Here is a 22145-nt window from a genome sequence, read left to right on the forward strand (position 1 = left end):
CAATGGGCTCCAGTTATTTAGATATTGGATCTCTTTATCCAAGTCTCTATTTCTTATATCTTTTCGCACATTTTGTATTTTTTTCTGAAAGATTACTCAATCTTTTAATTTTTAATATCAGGCAACATGTTTAACTTCTAAGAGCGATTTTTCCTGCTATTCCTTTTTCATTGCATCCGCTTGTTTTTTTATGGTTATGCTGTGTTTGCTCTGAGGATACTATTTAGAGATTTTTAGGTTCTTTTTTTTTTCTTTTAGGTTTTCTTGTTTCCTTTATCATCCCCATTTCCTCTGGAAGTACTTTTCATTTTCCTTTTGGTTATCCTAATTTTCTCTTTAATATTTTAGCCTTTGTTATATGTTTTGTGATCCTTGGTGCCCTGTGCCAATGTTGGAATACAATGAGGCAATTTTAGGTCTGACATGGAGTTTTCAGTGCATCAGAAGGACTTGTTGGCTGGCGGCTTCCCTCTAGGAAGAAAGGATAAAGGGTGGATGGGAATTTTATTACTCTGGGGTACCCTAAATGTCCGATGTGGAAAGTTTTCCTCTTTGGCACCCGTCTGCATTAGCTGCTCTGGATTTCTTCAGACAATTCTTTTAAGTTCTATAGGAAGGATGCCTCTGTTTGGAGTGGATACTGGGAGCATGTTGAGGTTGATATCTGTAAATAGATCTTAGAATCCTTTAGTTTCAGCTCTGTACCTCCAAGCCTTCTTCCTCTTGCACCAGAGAGGACTGAAGATGTTATGGCCATTCATCTAAAATTGTTTAGCCATCAGATTTAGTCATCATCCCCTGTGCTTCCTCTGTGTTCCCTATACCTCAGACAATACACAAAATACACAAAGAGCTGTTAACACCTGCCAAACACTATTGCAAGCCCTTTATACATGTTTGCTTACTGGACACTCACAACACCTTTGGGAGGAAAATACACTTATCACCTTCACTTTACAGATGAGGAAACTGAGGCACAGAGACGTTAAGGTCACGTGATAAGTGTCATTGAGTGTATTTGGGGTCTCACTGTAAGTGGCCTGGTTGGGATTCAAACCTAGTCTATATCATCAGCCACCACTCTGTCCTCCTGTAATGTGCTGATAGGATCCTCCCTCCATCTCTAGAACAGATTCTGAAACTGCCCTTCTCTTGCCACTGCCCCTCTGAGACCCTCAACCCTGTCATTGGAAACCTTATTTGGGCTGTGGTTTCTCTGCCTCCGTTCTCTGCCCATAAGCTCTCTGCTACACAGCAGCAGAGAAGTCTTTCTAAGGTGCAGATCAGACTGTGACTCTCCCATGATGAAAACATTCAGATAGCTTCTCATCTCAGCCACATTAAACGCCATACTCTTCTGATGGCCATGAGGAGCTCTGTGACCTGACTAGCTGCCTCTCTGACTCCTCTCTTTATTCGTCTTCTCTTCTGTCCTTAAACCTGGTGAGCTTGTTCATGTCCTAGAGTCTTGCTGCTGTTTAGAGCACTTTTCCCATCTTATCATCACAATGTTCTCCTCATCAGGAAGGTCTCAGCTCAGAATCAGACCTTCACTCCCTCACATGCACTCAAGACTTTGCCTTAGTGAAGTTTTTAAACCACATGTCAGGATCTGAAGTGCCTTATTTGTCTGTTTCTCTGAACTAGAGTCTAAGCTCCTTGCCAGGAGAGGCTCTGTCTTGGTAGTGCTGTGCCTGCAGGGCTGGACCAGGCCCTGGCACTCGGGAGGCTGCCACTAAGTGCCTGCTGACAGATCTCTCCTGAGCAGCGCCTTCTGTCGCAGCCCCTCCCACCAGTCAGTCATCGCTCTTCTAAATGTTTCTGTCTTCAACAACATTTCTGTTGAGAGCTCTTCTACCCATGGTCCTGTTCCCATACAGTTGTTGGGGTATTTGTTGAACTGCAGCCATTTGTGTCATTTAGTATTTTTCTGCAACATCTCCATACTGTTAGCCTAGTTTTTTCTCTTTAAATTATTAAATTGATATTAAATGGAAACTTTCCATCACCATGTAAATGGGAAACAAAACTAATATAATTTGTCATAAATTACTAAACACAAGTTAACATACTAATTAAAATACATGAAAATATCAATTCAGGTATTACTTGAAATTGCCAAAACTTCAGTCTCATGCACTGCTTTTCTACATTTTAGTAGTGTTAGAGAGTTGATAGCCATGTGCTTATAATTTTTTTATAATTTTGTAATTATAGTTATAATTTTTAACTTGAAGTCCATCATTTGAAAATTGGCCTTGTAGTAGATACGTAAAGCGACAGCTGTGTCTAATCACTGATGTCTCCACAAGCCAGGGAAGCTTGAGTATGAGTATCTCCAAACTCTCTAAATGTACAGTGTTTCAGAATCTGAGTGTTTGTGTGCACAGTGTAAGGTGAGCCTTCAGAACAATCTGAACACCATCTGAAATTCCTCTCCTAACCTAGGACTGACTGCATTGCACAGACGATGGATATTTACCTATGTTTGAAACGACCATCCTGGATGGTGGCCAGTAAAAGAATGAGGATTGCTTCAAATTTCCAGTGGCTCTTATCAATATTTATTCTTCTATATCTAATGAATCAAGTAAATAGCCAGAAAAAGGGTAAGTGCATCAGCCTTCCAGAGAATAAACAGATTGCAGTTTTATTCCCATTCTGATGATGAAGCAATTTTGTTTCTTTATTGACCCCTTTAGGATTTTCATGGCTAAAATTCATTTTTTTGTCATCTTTTATCTATGTACTTTTAGATTCTTTTAAAAAGATCTTTAATGACAGATCAAAATATTCTTTTACTATAAAAAATTAAGATATAATTTACATACAATAAAATTTGCCTTTTTAAGATTTAGTTCTGTGAGTTTTGACAATGATGGTTATGTAACCATCAGCACAAGCAAGATAGAGAACAGCCCAGGCACTGCAAAAGCTTCCTGGCTGCTCTGGAGTCAGCTCTCCCAGCCCATCCCCTGCCAGCACTGCCTTGTCTCCATAGACACTGTTTTCTGTCTCTATAATGCTACCTTTTTGAATATCATATCAATGAAATCTAAATATTTTAAAATGTTACCATCTTACTGGAATATGTTAAGAATGTTTATGTAGATATTTTATAGCTTATTTCTATAAAGAAATTATCATCTTCCTGCCCCTTGGTTTGGTTTTTATATTATTTCCATATTTAAACACATTTCTTTTCCCTAAGGTCATTCATTAAATTATTATGATGATTATTGCTGCTTTATAAAATGTAAGCACTTGTCATATTTTCTGTCTCTTGTAAATAGCTTTATAATTTATTGCTATAGTGAACATCATACCAACCATGTACAAAAAAAAAATTTTCTCCTTAACATTTATAGAGTCTGAGATGGACTACATTTTTTATTCTATAGTTGCCTTTTCCCCTTCTTTCTCTCCTGCCTTCCCTCTCCCTCTCTCTTATACCCCTCTTCTTTCTTCTCACTTTGTTTTTGGGGTTACTTATTTCATTGCATAGTGCTTACCTGTTCCATGATGTAATGTTACTTTATAGATGTGAATGAGTGCTAGTAAGATTGTGATCTTCTGAATTGTTACTTTTCATTGTTTAGGCCTACACCACAAATACATTTATCAAATGAACTCATGAGTTTATTACTGTTTAAATGTAATATATACTTCATAATAACCTAAATATTAATTATGGGAGTCTGCCAAGGGGGAAGTCTGGTAGCAAGCAGTGAAGTGGTGGTGGCTAGGAGTTTCAGAGTTTTGTTTGAAGACATGGAAGTCACATTGCTTTTACTTAAGACTTGTTTTTGTTTTGTTTTGTTTTGTTTTGTTTGTCTTAAGTGGGACTATTGAAGATCAAGAGGTGCTAGAATTCTCTCAAGCCCTCTCTTTGTCCCAGTATGGAATCTACGTAAACAGCCACTCATTCCCTCAATTTGTCTTAGTCACTTGGAAGTGGAATTTTTGATAACAAAAATTTTTGATAGCAAAAATTTTGACCCCAAAATGATCTAGTGGCTGGTCTACTTTCATCAGTTTACCTTTTAGTTTTTTGTAACCAAAGCTGCAAAAAGAAATAGAACGAGTCCACTCCCATGATGTCGTGATCATCTGTTTGAAAAGAACATGGGCTCTGTGCAGTCACACATGCTTGTGCTTACAACTGAAAATGGTTGACCTTTTAGAGTGTCTTATTAAGCATCTTCTGTGTTTGTGTGTGTGTATGTTTCTCCTTCTCCAGAGGGTCCTCATGATTTGAAGTGTGTAACTAGCAATTTGCAAGTGTGGGACTGTTCTTGGAAAGCACCCTCTGGAACAAGCCGTGGTACCGATTATGAAGTTTGCATTGAAAACAGGTGATTTCATTCACTTTAATTAACAATAAGCTAGGTTGAATTGCAGAATCGACCCTCAGTTCTTACTTTTGTTTCTTGCTTGTGAAACTAAAGGGTTATTTCCTGCTTGTGTTCTGTGTCCACCAGAGTCTGTTGTAGGGCCCCAGACATTATGAGATATGGTGGCAAGATGAGAAGAGGGGACAGAGTCTGCACTGGCTTTCAGAGCTTCCATCTTGATGTGGTAGATAAGACTGTCACTCAGATTTCTCCCACCAAATAAAGCCACATGGCCATGACTTGCTTCAGAGACGTAGAGAAGGACGGTCTCATTGTGAGTCCAGAAGGAGGAACCTGAAAAGTTTGGTGAAGAGCACACATGCCCATCACACGCCAAACAGAGAAGAAGTTATTTCTGGCCTCCTGCTCCCCTGGGAGATCACAGTAAACAAATAGTAGAGAGGCTGTGGGTTTTGTGCAAGGGAGTGGACACTAGGAGTATGAAAGTCCAGAAAGGCTGTCAGAGGAGGTATAATTCTGGAGTAGGCAGTCAGTTTTCTCAGCAGAAAAGGAATAGGAGGACATTCCACCCTGAAAGAATATTGGTACAATGGCTTGAATGTATGAGGTGGCATGATTTGAAGAATTCAGGTGTTTTTGCATTGCTGATGCCTAAAGAAGCCTTGCCATGTGAGGTTTAGAAGGAGGTGAGCTGGACCCATTCAAGTTCAGAGTCCTAAGCACCCAGCCCTAAGGCTGGGGCTGAGAGTGCTTGGTCGAGGCAGGAATGCAAAAGGCATGGAAAGTCCTTTTAATAAAGTAAAATATTTTTGAGAAGTTTGAAACATACATGAACAACAGTATATGGAATGTAAGCATGCTGAGGAGATAAGGGCTGTGGAGCAAGAGAGGAAAATACCATTTTGCCTGAGAGATACCAGGGGAACTGGAAGCATTTGTAAAGCAGAACTGAAGAGGAAGTTCTGTTAAGAATAAACCGAATAAACCGTGAGCCAAGGCAGAGGAACAGGCGAGTTGGTAGTTTCATTTCCTCTGTTAGCATCCAGTGAGCACCATCCTACCATGAGGAGCACTGTGATGCGCTGGTCCCCAGCGAAGGGGTGGAGCCTGAGCAGTGAAAGTAAGGCTACAAAGGTAAGGTTGAGGCGGGATTTTGAAAGGCATGCAAAAACTCCAGATGTATGGAGTCATCTATGCTTACTCTACTTTTGTACAATGTGTTGGTTTTTACTACCACCTCATTGGTAAAATTAGTATCAATCTGTTTTTTTCAGTCTTAAAATGCGGTATATCTTATCATGTTTTTGCACCAAAAAGGACATAAAGTATTTTCCATTGTACTTTGTGTTAACCAAATTTTTATGAAAATTATACCATTAATTTTATTTACTAATTAAAATTAAGTTTATTATTATTACAGGTCCCATTCTTGTTATCAATTGGAAAAAACAAATATTAAAATTCCAGCTCTTTCCCATGGTGATTATGAAATAACAATAAATTCTCTACATGATTTTGGAAGCTCCACAAGTAAATTCACACTAAATGAAAAGAACGTTTGTAAGTATTTGAAAACAAACTCGATTGCAAAGTAACTCAAGTGCCATTGTTAGTATTGTAGCGCTTTCTAGTTCTTTGAATTTCATGTGTTATGCTCATACTTTTATTTTACTCAGCAACCTTCCTATCAGTTGTAGATGGTAGCCAAGATCAGAAGGAAGTAAACTTTTCTAGCCAATCAAAATAGCCCAGAATTCAAGCTCCTTCCCTCAGTTCCATACTCTTTCCTTAGCCCCCTTTGCCTCCTTGTCTTCTGCGTACCTTCCAGAATTTCTCAGATGCACCTTGCTCTAGGGCACAGTCTTATCAGGGAAGCTACTAAAAAATGAAAATATTAGAATCAGAAAGATAAATCAAGACAAATTCTAGGAGATTCAGTCGATTAACAGTTGATCGTGTTTTACATATATGTAATGTAGTGGTAGCATTTTAAATAATAATGGTCCTGAACGTGATTAGAATAACCGTATTGAGGTAAGAAAATTGAAAAGCAAATTAGGTGAGTGTAAGGAAAGGAAGAGATGGATACATCAGCAAATCTTTGAGTACCTACTATGTGCAAGAGAAGCTCTGCAATGCTTGTATAGCTGTTCATTAGAGGATCTGGGTCTCTTGTCAGTTTGTTACTAAATAAAAGTATGAAAATTAAGTGTCTGTGGATCTAAAGATACTTTCTAAATTATAATATAAAGCAAACAAGATGTTGTATGTACACACACACACACGCACGCATGCACGCTAAAGTTTGTACTTACCACGTGTAAGCACGGAAAAGCCTTCATAAGATTTTTAATTTCTACATTTCTTAAAATGACCTGAAAATTTGGGTCATTCTGAAGCAGAATAAATAATGTGAGTCCCGTAAAAAAGCTGGGAAGACTCTTATCTCCTGATGTTCTAAGGAAGCAACAGCACATAGGTTATGGGTAAAGCTGAATTAGCATTAGAAGAAAATACGAAAGATTTTCATTAAATTTCTTCCCTATTTAAAAAGTTCTGAGTTTCTAGAAAGCAAGTTAACATTGTCCTCACATGTCTGTTTAGCACACACAAAAAAATGCAGATGGCAGTTCATGGGAGCTTAGGGGAAACTTCCCTATATGCTATAAAGAAAAGGAAGGGAACAGTGGCTTTTAAAAATCCTTTTATTTGTAATTATGGCCATTACTGTCTTTGGCTTGAAATATTGAATATGACTTTTGTTTTTAAGGGTAGCCCACTGCTATTTAAATAAAATGGAAATTGTGTGGACTTTTCAGGGACGGAAGCATTTTAAAGATGAGCGTTGACTTAGTAAAATACCCCTGTGTTTTATAAATTGTATAAAATTTGTGATGATCATGTGGCATCCTCAATCATTCGAAAGAAGAACTGTGTTCTTGGAAGCCTCTTGCGGTTTTCTAGTCACGCTGGCACCCAGAACTTTCCCTGCTCTGGCACCAAATCAACTTCTTGCCTCGCGTTTGTCTGCGTTTTTCCTTTTCTGTAAGCAGCTACCCTCTTATAACTTCTTTTACAAAGCATCCTCTACTGTCCTTATACAGCCGTGTAACTGTTGACTTTGCTGTGTAGTTTAGACTGTAAATCCACATGTTCTGTGTCCTGTGTAGCCCTAAACACTTTATGTAAATCCAGTATTGAGCACTGTATTGGGCAAATTTTAGTTAAATCTATTTTTAATAACTTATTTTTAAGTTCCAACGTTAATGTGTATTGATTTGTTCTGCCCTTTTTGTTATTTAGCATATTCAGCTACCCTAGCCCTGCACTCTCCTGCAGTTTTGGGCTCACCATGACTTTATATAATTGGTCCTTGAGCTTCTAGGATAGAAATGAGGCTAGAAAGGGCGAGTCTCTGGATTTCTTCTAACTCATCTTTGCTTTACTGTTGTTTGAGGAGGAAACATGCAAGAAAGTCCAAGATTCTCTGATTCTCAAACCAGAAAACCTGCATTTCATAGAATGGAACATGCTCATACCTTTTTTGTTTTCCATTGATCCAAAATTTTCTATGATTTACCCATCTTTAGGGAGATTTAATGATTTTCAAGGATATATTAGTTTTCCTGCTACCTTTTTTAGTGTCCTGAATTCTCCCAGAAGATGCCCAAACCTTTGAGCATGGAGTTTTCTCTTTACCTTTTGTAATGCAGCTTCAAGGCCCACTGTTCTCCTAAACTACTTTCTCAGGTGATAACAGTAGCCTTGCCAGTGGTTTTTCCTTAGTCTTCCTCCATAAACTCTGTTATATTTGGCCCAGGTAACAACTATTTGTTTTTATTTTGACGATCCTGGATTTTCTCTGGTTTCCTTCCGCTTCTAGGATTCCCTCTCTGGATGTTTGCTGGTGTTTTTGGTTCCTCAAAGGTGTAATTGTCTATTGGCAAAGGAGCTTTGGCTGGTTTATGTCTGTGTGTTCATGCTCCTTTCTTTGCTGTACTCAGTGAGTTCCTGTCAAGTCTATATCCACCGTTCTGACTCCATGGTGTCTTATTCCCGACACTCATCCACAGCCAGGCTTCTGTGTCCCTTTACAGTGGCTCCCAATTCCTTTTGCTTCTCTTGCTGCTTTCTGAGCTGGAAACTTGAGAGATATTGGTTTCCCTTTTTCATTAGAACCAACCCTTTATTTCTTTGATCTAGTCATTTCTTTGAAATGTCCATGACATACTGTCTTTTCCATAGATGACATCTTACTTTATGTCCTTGTTACTCTAGCCAGGATTGCTCCAGTGGTCTCCTGATTGGTCACCTTATCACCTATCTCAATTCCCCACAGTCTGGGGATATCCATATCACTGATAAAGGAACCTTTCTGAAACACTTCTTATATGCTGCTACTTCTGCGCAGAAACCACTGGCTTCTTAACTCAATGCCTTAATCACTGAGGCAATCCTGCTACTATTTAATGGTATCTAAAATCAGGAACGGCATTTTCAAGTGGGTGACATCCCCCAGCATGAGGACTCTGACACCAGAAGATGCCTGAGACAGCTGCAGAGAAAACAGAGGGAAGCTTTTACCAAAGGAAGCTTTCTATACTTTGTCATTTTCTTAGGGCTGGCCTACAGCCATACAGAGGAAGCTCCTTTTCTTCTCTCCGATATTGCCTATCTTTAGGTTCCTGACTAAATGACACTCAAGTACTGTGGAAACCTAGTTCCTGCTTGTATTAGAAAGTGGGCTGTGGATTTCAAACAACCAGCTAATAAGTAATTTTCTTAAATTTGGCTGATTAAGCATTGAGAGCTGCCTCTACAAATAAATTACATATTTGTTCTTCTTTTTCAGAAATTTGAGAGAATAATGGTCGTTTCCCTTTCTCATTAGAACCAACCCTTCATTTCTTTAATCCAGTCATTTCTTTGAAATATCCATGACATTTTATCCTTTCCATAGATGGTACCTCAGTCCATGTTTTTATTAGTTTCTAGAGTTTCCTTTTAAATCTTTATTATTTTTTGGGCAAGAAGGAATAGAGTTTGTGAGTAGTTGATTAATGGAGTTACAGTGTGAAAAATCATTACTTATTTTACTAAATCTTCTCTTTTGTTTCCTTTTTTTAAAGCCTTAATTCCAGATACTCCAGAGATCTTAAATTTGTCTGCTGATTTTTCAACGTCTACATTATACCTGAAGTGGAATGACAGGGGTTCAGTTTTCCCACATCACTCAAATGTTATCTGGGAAATTAAAGTTCTACGTAAAGAGAGTATGGAGCTTGTAAAATTAGTAAGTTTGAACAAAAACATATTTTCTTCCTATGACATTAAAGAAACTGAATAATTTTTTCAAGAAGCCTCAAAGTGGTATCAGTGAACTTTTGGATTATTCAGAAAGTAAATCAGATAGCTTTCAAGGTTCATTAAAAACATGCTATGATTCAAAAATCACTTGTTAATTATTAAATGACGTATAACCATTATGGATAGCTTAGCAAGTTAAGGGAGAAATAAGCCGCGATTCTACCACTTGAACATAGTAAGTACTGTCTTTCTGTATTCCTGTCTGGACTTGTTTATATGCATGTTTTTATGTAAATGAAAGTGTACATTTAATTTAGTGTATTATTTTATCTTTGTCTAATGTTTTAAAGCATATTTAGCCATAGTAACTGCTGAGGAATTTTTTATAAATCTCTATAAGCTTGAATTTATCAGTTTGTGCTTTTTCTCTCTCTCGTTTTCTCAATCCTGTTTATGAATGGCCTGTAAGGAGTAATGAGCAACTGTTATGAAAAGTTGGACAGCTATTACATGGAAATACTCACTTTCAGCCTTTTACTCTTTTTCTTGATAGATTTGGAATTTGCTTAGTTATAGGTTTAAGAATTAGACCATCTCGTGATTTTATAGTTTATTTGTTCAAGTTGCTCAAGCACATAGATAAGATAGTAAAGATAATAAATAAAATTATTCTATATTTCATACTTATTTTTTCTCTTTGACAACCCATGTATTTCATTCCTAAAATAACAATAGTTAGCTAGCACCTAGGCTATATGGGACAATAGTCTATTGCTCCTAGGCTGCATACAAACCTCTATGGCATGTTACTGTACTGAATAATTGAGGCAATTATAATATAAGGGTAAGTATTTGTGTATCTGAATATAGAAAAAGTACTGTAAAAATGTAGTATAGAAGACTTTAAATGGAGGTGGGGCTTCAAGATGGCTGACTAGAGGCGTCTCGTACTCACTTTCTCTACAAAGAAGAACCAAGATAGGGCGTAGCAGATAGTCACACTTCAAATAGATCATCCTTTAGAGAGCATCGAGATTCAGGAGAAGTGACAGGAAGCACCTAAAGCAGAGAAAGAGAGGAAAGTGAGGCAGCCAGCAGTGACTCCACTGCTAAACTGCATTTCATGTGTCCAGACAGAGTCCCCTGCCCGCAGCTGCCGAAGCACAAGTGGGGCAAGATGTGCCACCGCTGGGGTTGAAGCATGAGCAAAGTGCAGACTGCAGCTGCTGAGACTAGAATGCAAAGTGTGCATTTCCCACTTGCATGCTTGTGGCTACCACTGAAAGTAATCCTCCCCACCCTCTCTATCAGGGCCACAGCACAACCACTGCTGCTGTGCACCTGAGCATTCTGCAGGAAGCCTGGAAACACTGCATGCTTCCCTACCACAGCTAGTGTCTCCATGCACCACTAGGGGTCTTGAGGAAAAGCCCACCCAGCTTTGTTCTCTTGCCCTGGTGCCAGAACTTATAGCCTAGGGGCCTAGGAATCACCTAGCCTAGTCTACCACCTTTAGCACCTAAGCACTCCTCCTAGGGGCCTGAGATTGGGCTCACACACCCTGCTGCTACCGCCACAGCTGGCACCTACTGCACATGCTACCTGCGGGACTGAAGACTGGCCCACTCAGCACATTGTATCTACCACCAGCACCAGAGTGCACTGCTCAAGACCCAGCAGGTTATCCCACCACTGCTGCTGCCATCACCCACATGACACCTGCTGGCCAGGGGCCTGAAACCTACCCAGCCCACCACTGTCACTACCAGCATCCAAGCAAGCCACCTGAAAGCTCAAGAATTGAACCCCTTGGACCCGCTAACAATGGGGCCAACGAATGCCTTCCTTGGGCCCAAGGACTAGCATACTCAGCTTACCACTGCCACTGCTGGGACCCAAGAGACTGGCCCACTTTCACCACTCTTATTCAACATAGTACTGGGAGTACAAGCCAGAGCAGTGGGGCAAGAGAGAAGATAAAAGGCTCCAAATTAGGAAAAAGGGAGTCAAATTGTCCCTCTTTGCTAGTGATATTATCTTGTATTTAGAAAAGCATGAAGACTCCCCCAGGATGTAAAATCAATATAGAAAAATGAGAAGTGTTTCTATATGCTAATAATGAACTGGCTGAGAAAGAAATCAAGAAAGCAATCCAGTTTACAATAGCTACAGAAAAATAAAATATGTAGGAGTAAATTTAACCAATTAGTTGAAATATCTCTGTAAGGAAAACTACAAAACTGATGAAAGAAATTGAAGGGACACAAAGACATTCCATGCTCACAGATTAGAAGAATTAATATCATTAACAGGACCAGACTGCCCAAAGCAATCTGCACATTCAGATTCAATGCAATCTCTCCCAAAATGCCAATGTCGTTTTCCACAGAAATAGAAAAAAAAAATTCCTGAAATTGGTATGAAATCAAGAGAAGCCTGAATAGCTAAAGCAATCCTGAGTAAAAAGAACAAAGTTGGAGATATCACACTACTCAACTTCAGAATATAGTAAAAGGTTATCTATAATAATCTAAACAGCATGGTACTTGTATAAAACTGGATACATATACCAATGGAACAGAGTAGAAAATCCAGAAATAACTGGTTTTATAGCCAACTGATCTTTGACAAAGGTACCAACAATATGCATAGTTGGGGAAAGGATATCATCTTCAATAAGTGGTACGGGGAAAATTGGATATTCATAAATGAAACAGGATCTCTGTTTCATCATATACAGAAATCAACTCAACATAGGTTAAAGACTTAAACATAAGACTAGAACTATAAAACTACTAGAAGAAAACATAGGGAAAATACTGCAGGACATTGGTCTAGGCAAAGATTTTATGGCTAAAACTGGAAAAGCACAGACAACAAAAGCAAAAATAGACAAATGAGATTATATTAAACTAAAAAGCTTCTGCACAGCAGTGGAAACAATGGAGTGACGAGGCAGTCTTTTGAATGGGAGAAAATATTAGTTCTACAAAGGACTAATATCCAGAATCTACAGAGAACTAAAACAACTCAACATTTAAAAAAAAAATTTCTCCCATTGAAAAGTGGGCAAAGGACAGGAATGGCCATTCTCAAGAGAAGACATACAAATGAATAGCAGGTATATGAAAACATGCTCAATGTTACTGCTTACCAGGGAAATAACAAATTTACAAAAACCACAGTCAAATCAGCTCACCTCTGTTAGAATGGCTATTACTAAAAAGACAAAAAAAAAAAAAAGTATATGTTGGTGAGGGTGTGAAGGATGGGAAGCTCTTACAGAGCCTGATTGGGAATGTAAATTAGTACAACCAGTATGGAGATTTCTCAAAAAACTAAAAATAGAACCCCTATATGATTCAGCAGTCCCACTTCCTGGTGTCTGTCCAAAGGAAAAGAAATCAGTATATCAAAGGGTTACCTGAATTCACATGTTTATCATGGCAGTATTCACAATAGAAAATATATGGAATCAACCTAAGTGTCCCTCAGATGAGTAAAGAAAATGTGATATATACACACAGTGGACTTCTGTTTGGCCATGAGGAAGTAATCATGCCCTCTTCAGCAACCAGGTTGGAACTGGAGGTCATTATGCTAAGTGAAATAAGCCAGGCACAGAAAGATAAATATAGTATGTTCTCATTCACTCATGGAGGCTAAAAAAGCTGATTGATGGAGTTAGAGATATTACTAATAATGGAATGATAGATACTAGAGACTGAGGAAGGGTGTGTTGGTGGGACAGGGGCAGGAAGAGAGGTTGGTGAATGGGTACAAATATATAGTTAGATAGAAGATATAAGTTCCAATGTTAGATACCCAAGTAGGGTGACTGTAGTTAGAATCCATGTATTATATATTTCAAAGTAGCTAGAAGACTTGAAATGTTCCTAACACATAGAAATGATAAAAACTCATAAGATAATGAATACCTCAAATACCCTGATTTGATCATTACACATTCTGTGCATGTAACCAATACTCACTTGTAGCCCATAAATTTCTATGTATCAATAGACTGTTTAAAGAGATAAAAAATGGTACACCTGTATAAGGCACTGTGAATGGAGCTTGCAGGACTGAAAGTTTCTTTGGGTGAGTCTGTGAGTGAATGTGAAAGCCTAGGACATGACTGTTTACTACTGTAGTCTTTATAAACATGGTACACTTAGACTACACTAAATTTATAAAACTTTTCTCTTTCTTTGGTAGTAAGTTAACCTTAGCTTCCTGTAACTTTTTTACTTTATAACTTTGAATTTTTTTAAAAATATTTGACTCTTTTGTATTAACACGTAGCTTAAAACAAACACATTGTACAGCTGTACAAAAATACTTTTATATCCTTACTCTATAAGCTTTTTTGAATGTTTAAAAATTATTTTTCATTAACTGTTAAAACTTTTTTTGTTAAAAACAAAGACAAAAACTCACACATTAGCATAGGCCTACACAGAACAAAGATCATCAATATCACTCTCTTCCACCTACGCATCTTGTCCCACTGGAAGATCTTCGGGGCAGTAACATACCTGTAGTTGTCATCTCCTCTGATGACAATGCCTTCTTCTGGAATACCTCCTGAAGGACGTCCTTGAGGCTGTTTTACAGTTAACTTTTAAAAATATGAAAAAAATACAAAAAAAAAAACCAAAAACATGTAGGAATACACTCTAAAATAATGCAAGTATAGCATACTAAATGCATACACCAGTAACAGTCATTTATTATTGTTTTCAAGTATTATGTACAGAACACAATTATATGTGTTTCACTCTTATATTAGCAGCACAGTAGATTTATTCATACCAGCATTGCAGCAGACACATGAGTAATACATTGCACTGTGACATCATGTTGGCTATGATGCTGCTTGGTAATAGGAATTTTTCAGCTCCATTATAATCTTATAGGACCACCATGGTATATGTGGTCCCACATTGACTGAAGTATTGTTGTATAGTACATTACTGTATACCTTGATTCTTTTTATCCTCACAACAGTCCCAGAAGGTTGATACTATTGTTATTCCCATTTTAAAGATGATACAGAATCACAGGAACACTTTTAAGTGGTGGAGTCAGGATTCCAACCCAGGCAGCTTGGTTTGAGTCTGTGCTCTTCACTGCTACCCTTCATATTTTATAAGAAATACATATTTTTAAATATAAAATGTCCTCCCCTTCCTTTTCACATATCCTATTTGAACTTAAATTTGAAGGCCCAGGTCAAATTCTACCCTTTATTTTATTCATTCATTTATTCATTTGTTTTTAGAGATAGGGTTTTGCTTTGTCACCTTGGCCAGAGTGCAGTGGCATGATCAGATAACTCGCTGCAACCTCCAACTCCTAGGCTCAAGGGATCCTCTTGCCTCAGTGTCCAGAGTAGCTAGGACTACAGGTGCATGCTGCTGTGCCCAGCTCTTTTTTTTTTTTTTTTTTTTTTGTAGAAATGGGGTCTCTCTTTTTTGCCCTGGCTGCCTACTCCTTATTTTAAAACCCATCTTAATTCAGCCTATAAACTGTCACTTTCCTTGATTCTAATGGGAAGTCTTGTATGTTAATCTGATTTGCAGCTAGCTTTGATATAGCTCTACCAGTCCTGTATTAAAGCTATTTATGCTTAACTTGTCATTATGGCCTAACATTTTGCATTCTGAGTTTCTACTTACAGCCCTAAGATAACACCTCAAACTTCATTTTTATTATTTGTAAAGTGGCAATATTTGCTCTAGGGTCTACAGAGTAAATAGTATATTGGTAAAGCTGCTAAACAAATATTATTTGTCACCACTTTCTTTTGGGATGAGGCTTTTAAAAAATTTTTATGGTATTATTATACTTTAAGTTCTGGGATACATGTACAGAATGTGCAGGTTTGTTACATAGATATATACGTGCCATGGTGGTTTGCTGCACCCATCAATCCATCATCTATATTAGGTATTTTTCCTAATGCTATCCTTCCCCTAGCCTACAGCAGGTTGTGTGATGTTCCCCTCCCTCTGTCCATGTATTCTTATTGTTCAGCTCCTACTTACAAGTAAGAACATGTGGTGTTTGGTTTTCTGTTCCTGTGTTAGTTTGCTGAGAATGATGGTTTCCAGCTTCATCTATGTCACTGCAAAGGACATGAACTCATCCTTTTTTATGGCTGTGTAGTATTCCATGGTATATATGTGCCATATTTTCTTTATCCAGTCTATCATTGATGGGCGTTTGGGTTGGTTCCAAGTCTTTGCTATTGTGAACAGTGCTGTGGTGAACATATGTGTGCATGTGTCCTTATAGTAGAATGATTTATAATCCTTTGGGTATATACCCAGTAATGGGATTGCTGGGTCAAATGGTATTTCTAGTTCTAGGTCCTTGAAGAATCACCACACTGTCTTCTACAATGGTTGAACTAATTTACACTCCCACCAAGAGTATAAAAACATTCCTATTTCTCCACATCTTCTCCAGCATTTGTTGTCTCATGACTTTGGTGATTGCCATTCTAACTGGCATGAGATGGTATCTTATTGTGATTTTGATTTGCATTTCTATAATGACCAGTGATGAGCTTTTTTCCCTATGTTTGTTGGCCACATAAATGTCTTCTTTTGAGAAGTATCTGTTCATATCCTTTGCCAACTTTTTGATGGGGTTGTTTTTTTCTTGTAAATTGTTTAAGTTCCTTGTAGATTCTGGATGTTAGCCCCTTTGTCAGATGGATAGGGATAAGGCTTTTTTATTTTTAATGTAACATGAGAAGGACTAACTAGAGAATACTAGATTTAAAGAGGGACACTCAAATGTGAGTGAAATCAGACAGAAGGGATTTCTGCTTGTGATCATTTTGTGATGTCATAATCCTATTATTTTGTAATAATACTATTATTTGGTAATAATTTAAAAATCAAGAATGCTTTGCATTCATGTTTCACTTGTGACGCACTTGTCTGTCCCTGGTTTCTCTGTGTCCAGCTGTGGGAGCTATGTGCTGTGCATACCAGGAAGGGCTCACCAGGCACTGCTCCCCCCACACAAATACTCCTCTTTGACTTTCCCTGGAAACAACTTGTTTCAACTCTGTTAACTGATCCCTTTCATATTTATCTTCATTTCTCCAAATAGCATGCTTATCTTGCTATTTCTTGATAGCAGCCCCCTCCCTTTCCTCCTCTCCCCTCACTGCCTCATTTCTCTCTCCTCCTCCCTCTCTCTCCTCCCTGCAGCCTGCCATTTTCCTCTCTTCTTCCGATAAAGTCTGTGATAATTTTTGGTAGAACAGTATTCATCATTTGCATTATGGTCTATAAACAATATTCACAATTTTTGTACACTTCTTATGTTATCTTGTTTTTTTGTTCATTTCTCTGCTTCATTAATCCTAAATTCTCTCAGGCTGTGTAGATCTTCTTGAAATTTGCAAATATACTAAGTACTTTAACATTTGTGTCTTTGTGAGTAAATCTCTCTGAGGATCTTCTGATTGGCTTCCCAATCTTATTCACAGAAGGCTCACATAGACACGGATAATATTTGTATAGCAGAGTGTGATAAATAGCTGAGACTGCTTATGGCCAGAGGTATCTCAGAGGCTCCAGTAGCCTCAACCCCTACCAAGCAGTTCTAGGTTTGAATGGATTAATACCTAGATATATTTATAACCCAGTCTAGATCGACCTCAGTGTCTTTCAGCACATTCCTTAGGAAGCTGTGGTCCAAGGGGTCTCCATCATCTAGGGTATTTCCAACAACTTTTTCTTATGATGGATCTTCCTTTTGCTAAATTTCCTTTCTCTTATTCCCTCATTTTTGTGGAAGTGTATGCACTTATCCCTTGATATCTGCAGGGGATTGCTTCCAGGACCTCCCTTAGATACCAGAATTCAAGGATGCTCAAGTTCCTGATGCAAAATGGTGTAATGTTTGCATTTAAGCTACAGGCTTCCTCCTGTATACATTAAACCCTCATTAGATTATTTGTAAACCTAATATGATGTAAACGTTGTGTAAATAGTTGTTGTACTATATCGCTTTGTGGAAGACAGTGTGGCGATTCCTCAAGGACCTAGAAATAGAAATTCCATTTGACCCAGCAATCCCATTACTGGGTATATATCCAAAGGATTACAAATCGTTCTACTATCAGGACACGTGCACACGAATGTTCATTGCAGCACTGTTTACAACAGCAAAGACCTGGAACCAACCCAAATGCCCATCGACGATAGACTGGATAGGGAAAATGTGGCACATATACACCATGGAATATTATGCAGCCATCAAAAACGACGAGTTTGTGTCCTTTGTAGGGACATGGATGAACCTGGAAACCATCATTCTCAACAAACTGACAGAAGAGCAGAAAATCAAACACCGCATGTTCTCACTCATAGGCGGGTGTTGAACAATGAGAACACATGGACACAGGGAGGGGAGCACTACACACTGGGGTCAGTTGGGGGGAAATAGGGGAGGGACGGTGGGGGTGGGAAGCTGGGGAGGGATAGCAGGGGGAGAAATGCCAGATGTAGGTGATGGGGAGGAAGGCAGCAGATCACACTGCCAGGTGTGTTCCTATGCAACAATTTTGCATGTTCTTCACATGTACCCCAAAACCTAAAATGCAATAAAATAAATAAATGGGGAAAAAAAAAAAGGAATATGGACAAGAAATGTCTGCACATGTTTAGCACAGATGGAAACTTTTTTCCAAGTATTTTTGATCCACAGTTGGTTGACTCCACAGATGAGAAGCCATAAATACAGGGAGCCAATTGTATTCAGTAGTTATTTGCTATTATAGATATTCTCTGCTATCTGTAATAGCTAGCTTGCAGATATACTTTATTCTTTTAATTTAATTATCGGAAAATTTAAAAGCTTGTTAATTAATAATAATGAAAAGTTGCAGAGGAAATGGAACTTTCAAACATTACTGGTCAGAGTGTAAAATGGTTACCAAATGAATGCATTTATGAAAATGTCTGTTCTACATTTTTGCATGATTACTAGTTTAACTGGGTATAGAATTATAGGTTGGGAAATTTTGTCAAGATTTTGAAGGTATGATTCCATTCTTTCTTAGTGTGGATCTATCTTTATCTATTGTACTGGACGCTCATTGGGTCCCTTCCGTCTAAAAACATATGTGTGTCACCTTGGGAATTTCTTGTTTTATTTCTTTGATTTGTCCTTTTCTGTCTTCTCCTTTTTTCTTAGAACTTCTGTTCTTCATGAACCTTCAGCAACAATACTCTAATTGTTTTTATGTTTCTTGTTTTCTATGTATGCTCTATTTTCTGGGAAATTTTTTTCTAAACTGGATTTTGCATCCTGCTATTGAATTTTTATTCATATGTTTTTTAATTTATAGAAGATCCTTTCTTCGAGAGGATCTGTGTTCTTTTTTTTTTTCCTTTATTTATTTATTTATTTTTTGGAGACAGAGTTTTGCTCTTGTTGCCCAGGCTGGAGTGCAGTGGGGCAATCTCGGCTTACCACAGCCTCTACCTCCTGGGTTCAAGTGATTCGCCTGCCTCAGCCTCCCGAGTAGCAGGAATTACAGGCGTGCGCCACCACACCTGGCTAATTTTGTATTTTTAGTAGAGACGGGGTTTTTCCATGTTGGTCAGGTTGGTCTTGAATTCCTCACCTCAGGTGATCTGACTTCCTGGGCCTCCCAAAGTGCTGGGATTACAAGCGTGAGCCACCACGCCTGGCTTTTTTTTTTTTTTTTTTTTTTTAATGTATACAGTTTCTGTTTCATATTGCTTAGGATAGTAATGATTTAATTTTTTTTTCTGCATGCCCTGTTTCCTCACATTTTTTCTTTTTCTTTTCAGTTATTGACATTCATATTAGAATTTCTTATACACTTTCTGGTCATCCTGGTTGCTGTGCATAGTTAAGTGAAGGGCTCTTAAATTTTTTTTTTTTTAATCTAATTGGAACTTAGGTTTCCCTGGATAGGACTTGTTGATGGGGGCTCTCCCTCTAGAGTGATGAGGATGGGTTATGTAGGTGCCAAACACCTAATGTTATTTTAGCTATTTTTATCTTGACCTGTTCCTATGCCTCAGAAAAGTTCATTTAGACTATTACGTGGTTAGGATTAATCTGGCAAACCAGTATTCCGGGAGCTGAGCAGTGGAAGAAGACACAAGTTAGCAGTCCCCCTGTTTTTGGAATGACAGTCCCCATTTTCATCTCTTCCTAAAATTCTTCAATCCAAAGATAATTCTGTTTTACTTTTCCAGAACACGAATCTATTTATTCTTCTGTCAAGGTAAACAAAGGTAGTCCTTAGGTAGCATGAAGTTGGGGAAGGGATCTGGGTAGCCAAACATATCTTTAAATGACTTTCAAGCAGTCCTGCTATTTTGAGCTCTTTATTTCCAGGGGAGCCTGGGACAGCCACTCACTGAGCCCTTTGGCGTTTCTGTGATAGAAACAAGGTGGTTTCCTGGATTTCCCATTGGATGCTTAAGATTTCATTTTCTCAGGTCTTCTACATCAGTTACCATCATCCATTTTCTAGCTTCCAGATTTTAGTGATGTTGCTTTATCTCCTATATTTTGTCTTTGTCCATCTACACCTTTAAAAAAAATCTGTTTACTCTTACTTTGGAGTTGATTTCAGGAAATAAGGGAGAAGGAAATATTTATTTGATCTATTGTGTTTACCTGAAAGTCCCAAGCACCTCAATATTTTATTGAAATATTGCTCATTTCTCACAATTGATAATAATATTTTGTATTGGTATAATATACATAAACTTCTATTTAAAAATAAAAGTAAATATGTAGAATACTTACATAAAAAACAAATCTAGTCTAAAACTATTTTACTGAAATGCTGCTCCTCTCCTTGACTTAAACTTTTGAAAGTACAACCCCATTAATTACTTTTACAACATGAGAAATTGAGATCGTTAGGCAATGATATACAGGTTGAGCATCCCTAATCTGAAAATTCAAAATTCAAAGTGTTTCAAAATTCAAAACTTTTTGAGCACCACCATGATGCTTAAAGGAAATGTTCATTGGAGCATTTCAGATTTTGGATTTTTGTTATTTTATTTATTTGTTGTTGTGTTTAGATAGGATATCACTCTGCCACCCAGGCTGGAGTGCAATGGCATGATCTCAGCTAACTATAGCTTTGATTTTCCAGGCTTAATAAATCCTCCCACCTCGGTCTCCTGAGTTGCCAGGACCACAGGCACAAGCCAGCATGCCTGACTTATTTTATTATTATTTTTAGAGATGAGGTTTTGCTGTGTTGTCCAGGATGGTCTTACACTCCTGGGCTCAAGGGATCAGACTCCCGCCTCAGACTCCCAAAGTGCTGGGTAAATTACAGGTGTGAGCCACCGTGCCCAGACAAATTTTAGATTTTTAGATTACAGATGCTCATCTGAGAAGTGTATAATGCAATCTGAAAAAATAAAAAATCTAATACACTTCTTGTCCCAAGGGATAGTCAATCTGTATTTTCTTGCATACTAAACTAAATGTATCAATGAATAACAACATCTTATATAATACATTAGGGCCTAAAGTTGAAGAAGTAAACAAAAATGAATCGTGATTATTGTTACTCTGCTATTATACTTTACACAAAACTGTGTTTTATTGAAGGACAAACCATAAACTTAGCTGATGCTTGTATAGAATCCATTGTGTCTTTTAATTCTAAAGGAAAGCAAAACATATTACTACTTGGAAATACAATTTTGTGTTTGTGTTCATTTTTAGGTGACCCACAACACAACTCTGAATGGCAAAGATACACTTCATCACTGGACTTGGGCCTCAGATATGCCCTTGGAGTGTGCCATTCATTTTGTGGAAATTAGATGCCGCATTGACAATCTTCATTTTTCTGGTCGCAAAGAGTGGAGTGACTGGAGTCCTGTGAAGAACATTTCTTGTAAGCTTATGTTTAAAGAATTTTTGTTTCAAATGAATTAGATTAGTCTTACTTCAGATTAAGATTTAGTTTAAGCATTCAGTTCTCATAACCTCATTCAGCTTCATAAGGGTCACCTGGCAGCTTTTAAGCCCACCATCCCTGGAAATATTGATTCAAAAAGTCTGAGATAGGCTTCAGCAGTCTATTTTGAAAGAACTTTCTGAGCAGTTGGATAAACATCCAGGTTTAAAAATCAGTGTTGTAGGAATTGAAGAGCATTAAAAATTGTGTGTAGATGATACTGAAATGAAATATGTATATAAAAAAAAAATAGTTCCCAATTCCTGGCTCACAGAGCAGATCCCTAGAGGCTACATAGTTATTGCCAGGAACACCAGGGTCTGCAAGCATACCAAAAATCATCTGTACTTTAAGTAAAACTGATACGCAGGGAGAATGTTGGCAGTTTGAATGAGGGGGCCTGGAAAATTATTGACAATAAAGTGAAACCCTGAAAAGGCTGGCTCTCATTGTAGAGATAGATCACTCTATGGAGAAAAGGATTA

The 22145-nt window shown here is 37.9% G+C and overlaps 1 protein-coding gene across 3 annotated transcripts in view; it reads left to right on the forward strand.

Annotated features, from left to right (window-relative positions):
- The window catches only part of LIFR (LIF receptor subunit alpha), a 115414-nt gene that overhangs the window by 57890 nt on the left and 35379 nt on the right, over positions 1 to 22145 (forward strand). For all 3 annotated transcript variants that reach the window (XM_032278915.1, XM_032278914.1, XM_032278916.1), the window contains exons 2-6: positions 2449 to 2609; positions 4241 to 4355; positions 5776 to 5915; positions 9485 to 9648; positions 21423 to 21597. In XM_032278915.1, the coding sequence (XP_032134806.1) occupies positions 2471 to 2609; positions 4241 to 4355; positions 5776 to 5915; positions 9485 to 9648; positions 21423 to 21597 (733 nt within the window). In that variant the 5' untranslated portion in view covers positions 2449 to 2470. The remainder of the gene's footprint in view (positions 1 to 2448; positions 2610 to 4240; positions 4356 to 5775; positions 5916 to 9484; positions 9649 to 21422; positions 21598 to 22145) is intronic.

The sequence above is a fragment of the Sapajus apella genome, unplaced genomic scaffold (genome assembly GCF_009761245.1).
Source record: "Sapajus apella isolate SASKATOON/1434 unplaced genomic scaffold, GSC_monkey_1.0 scaffold11, whole genome shotgun sequence".
NCBI classification, from domain to species: domain Eukaryota; kingdom Metazoa; phylum Chordata; class Mammalia; order Primates; family Cebidae; genus Sapajus; species Sapajus apella.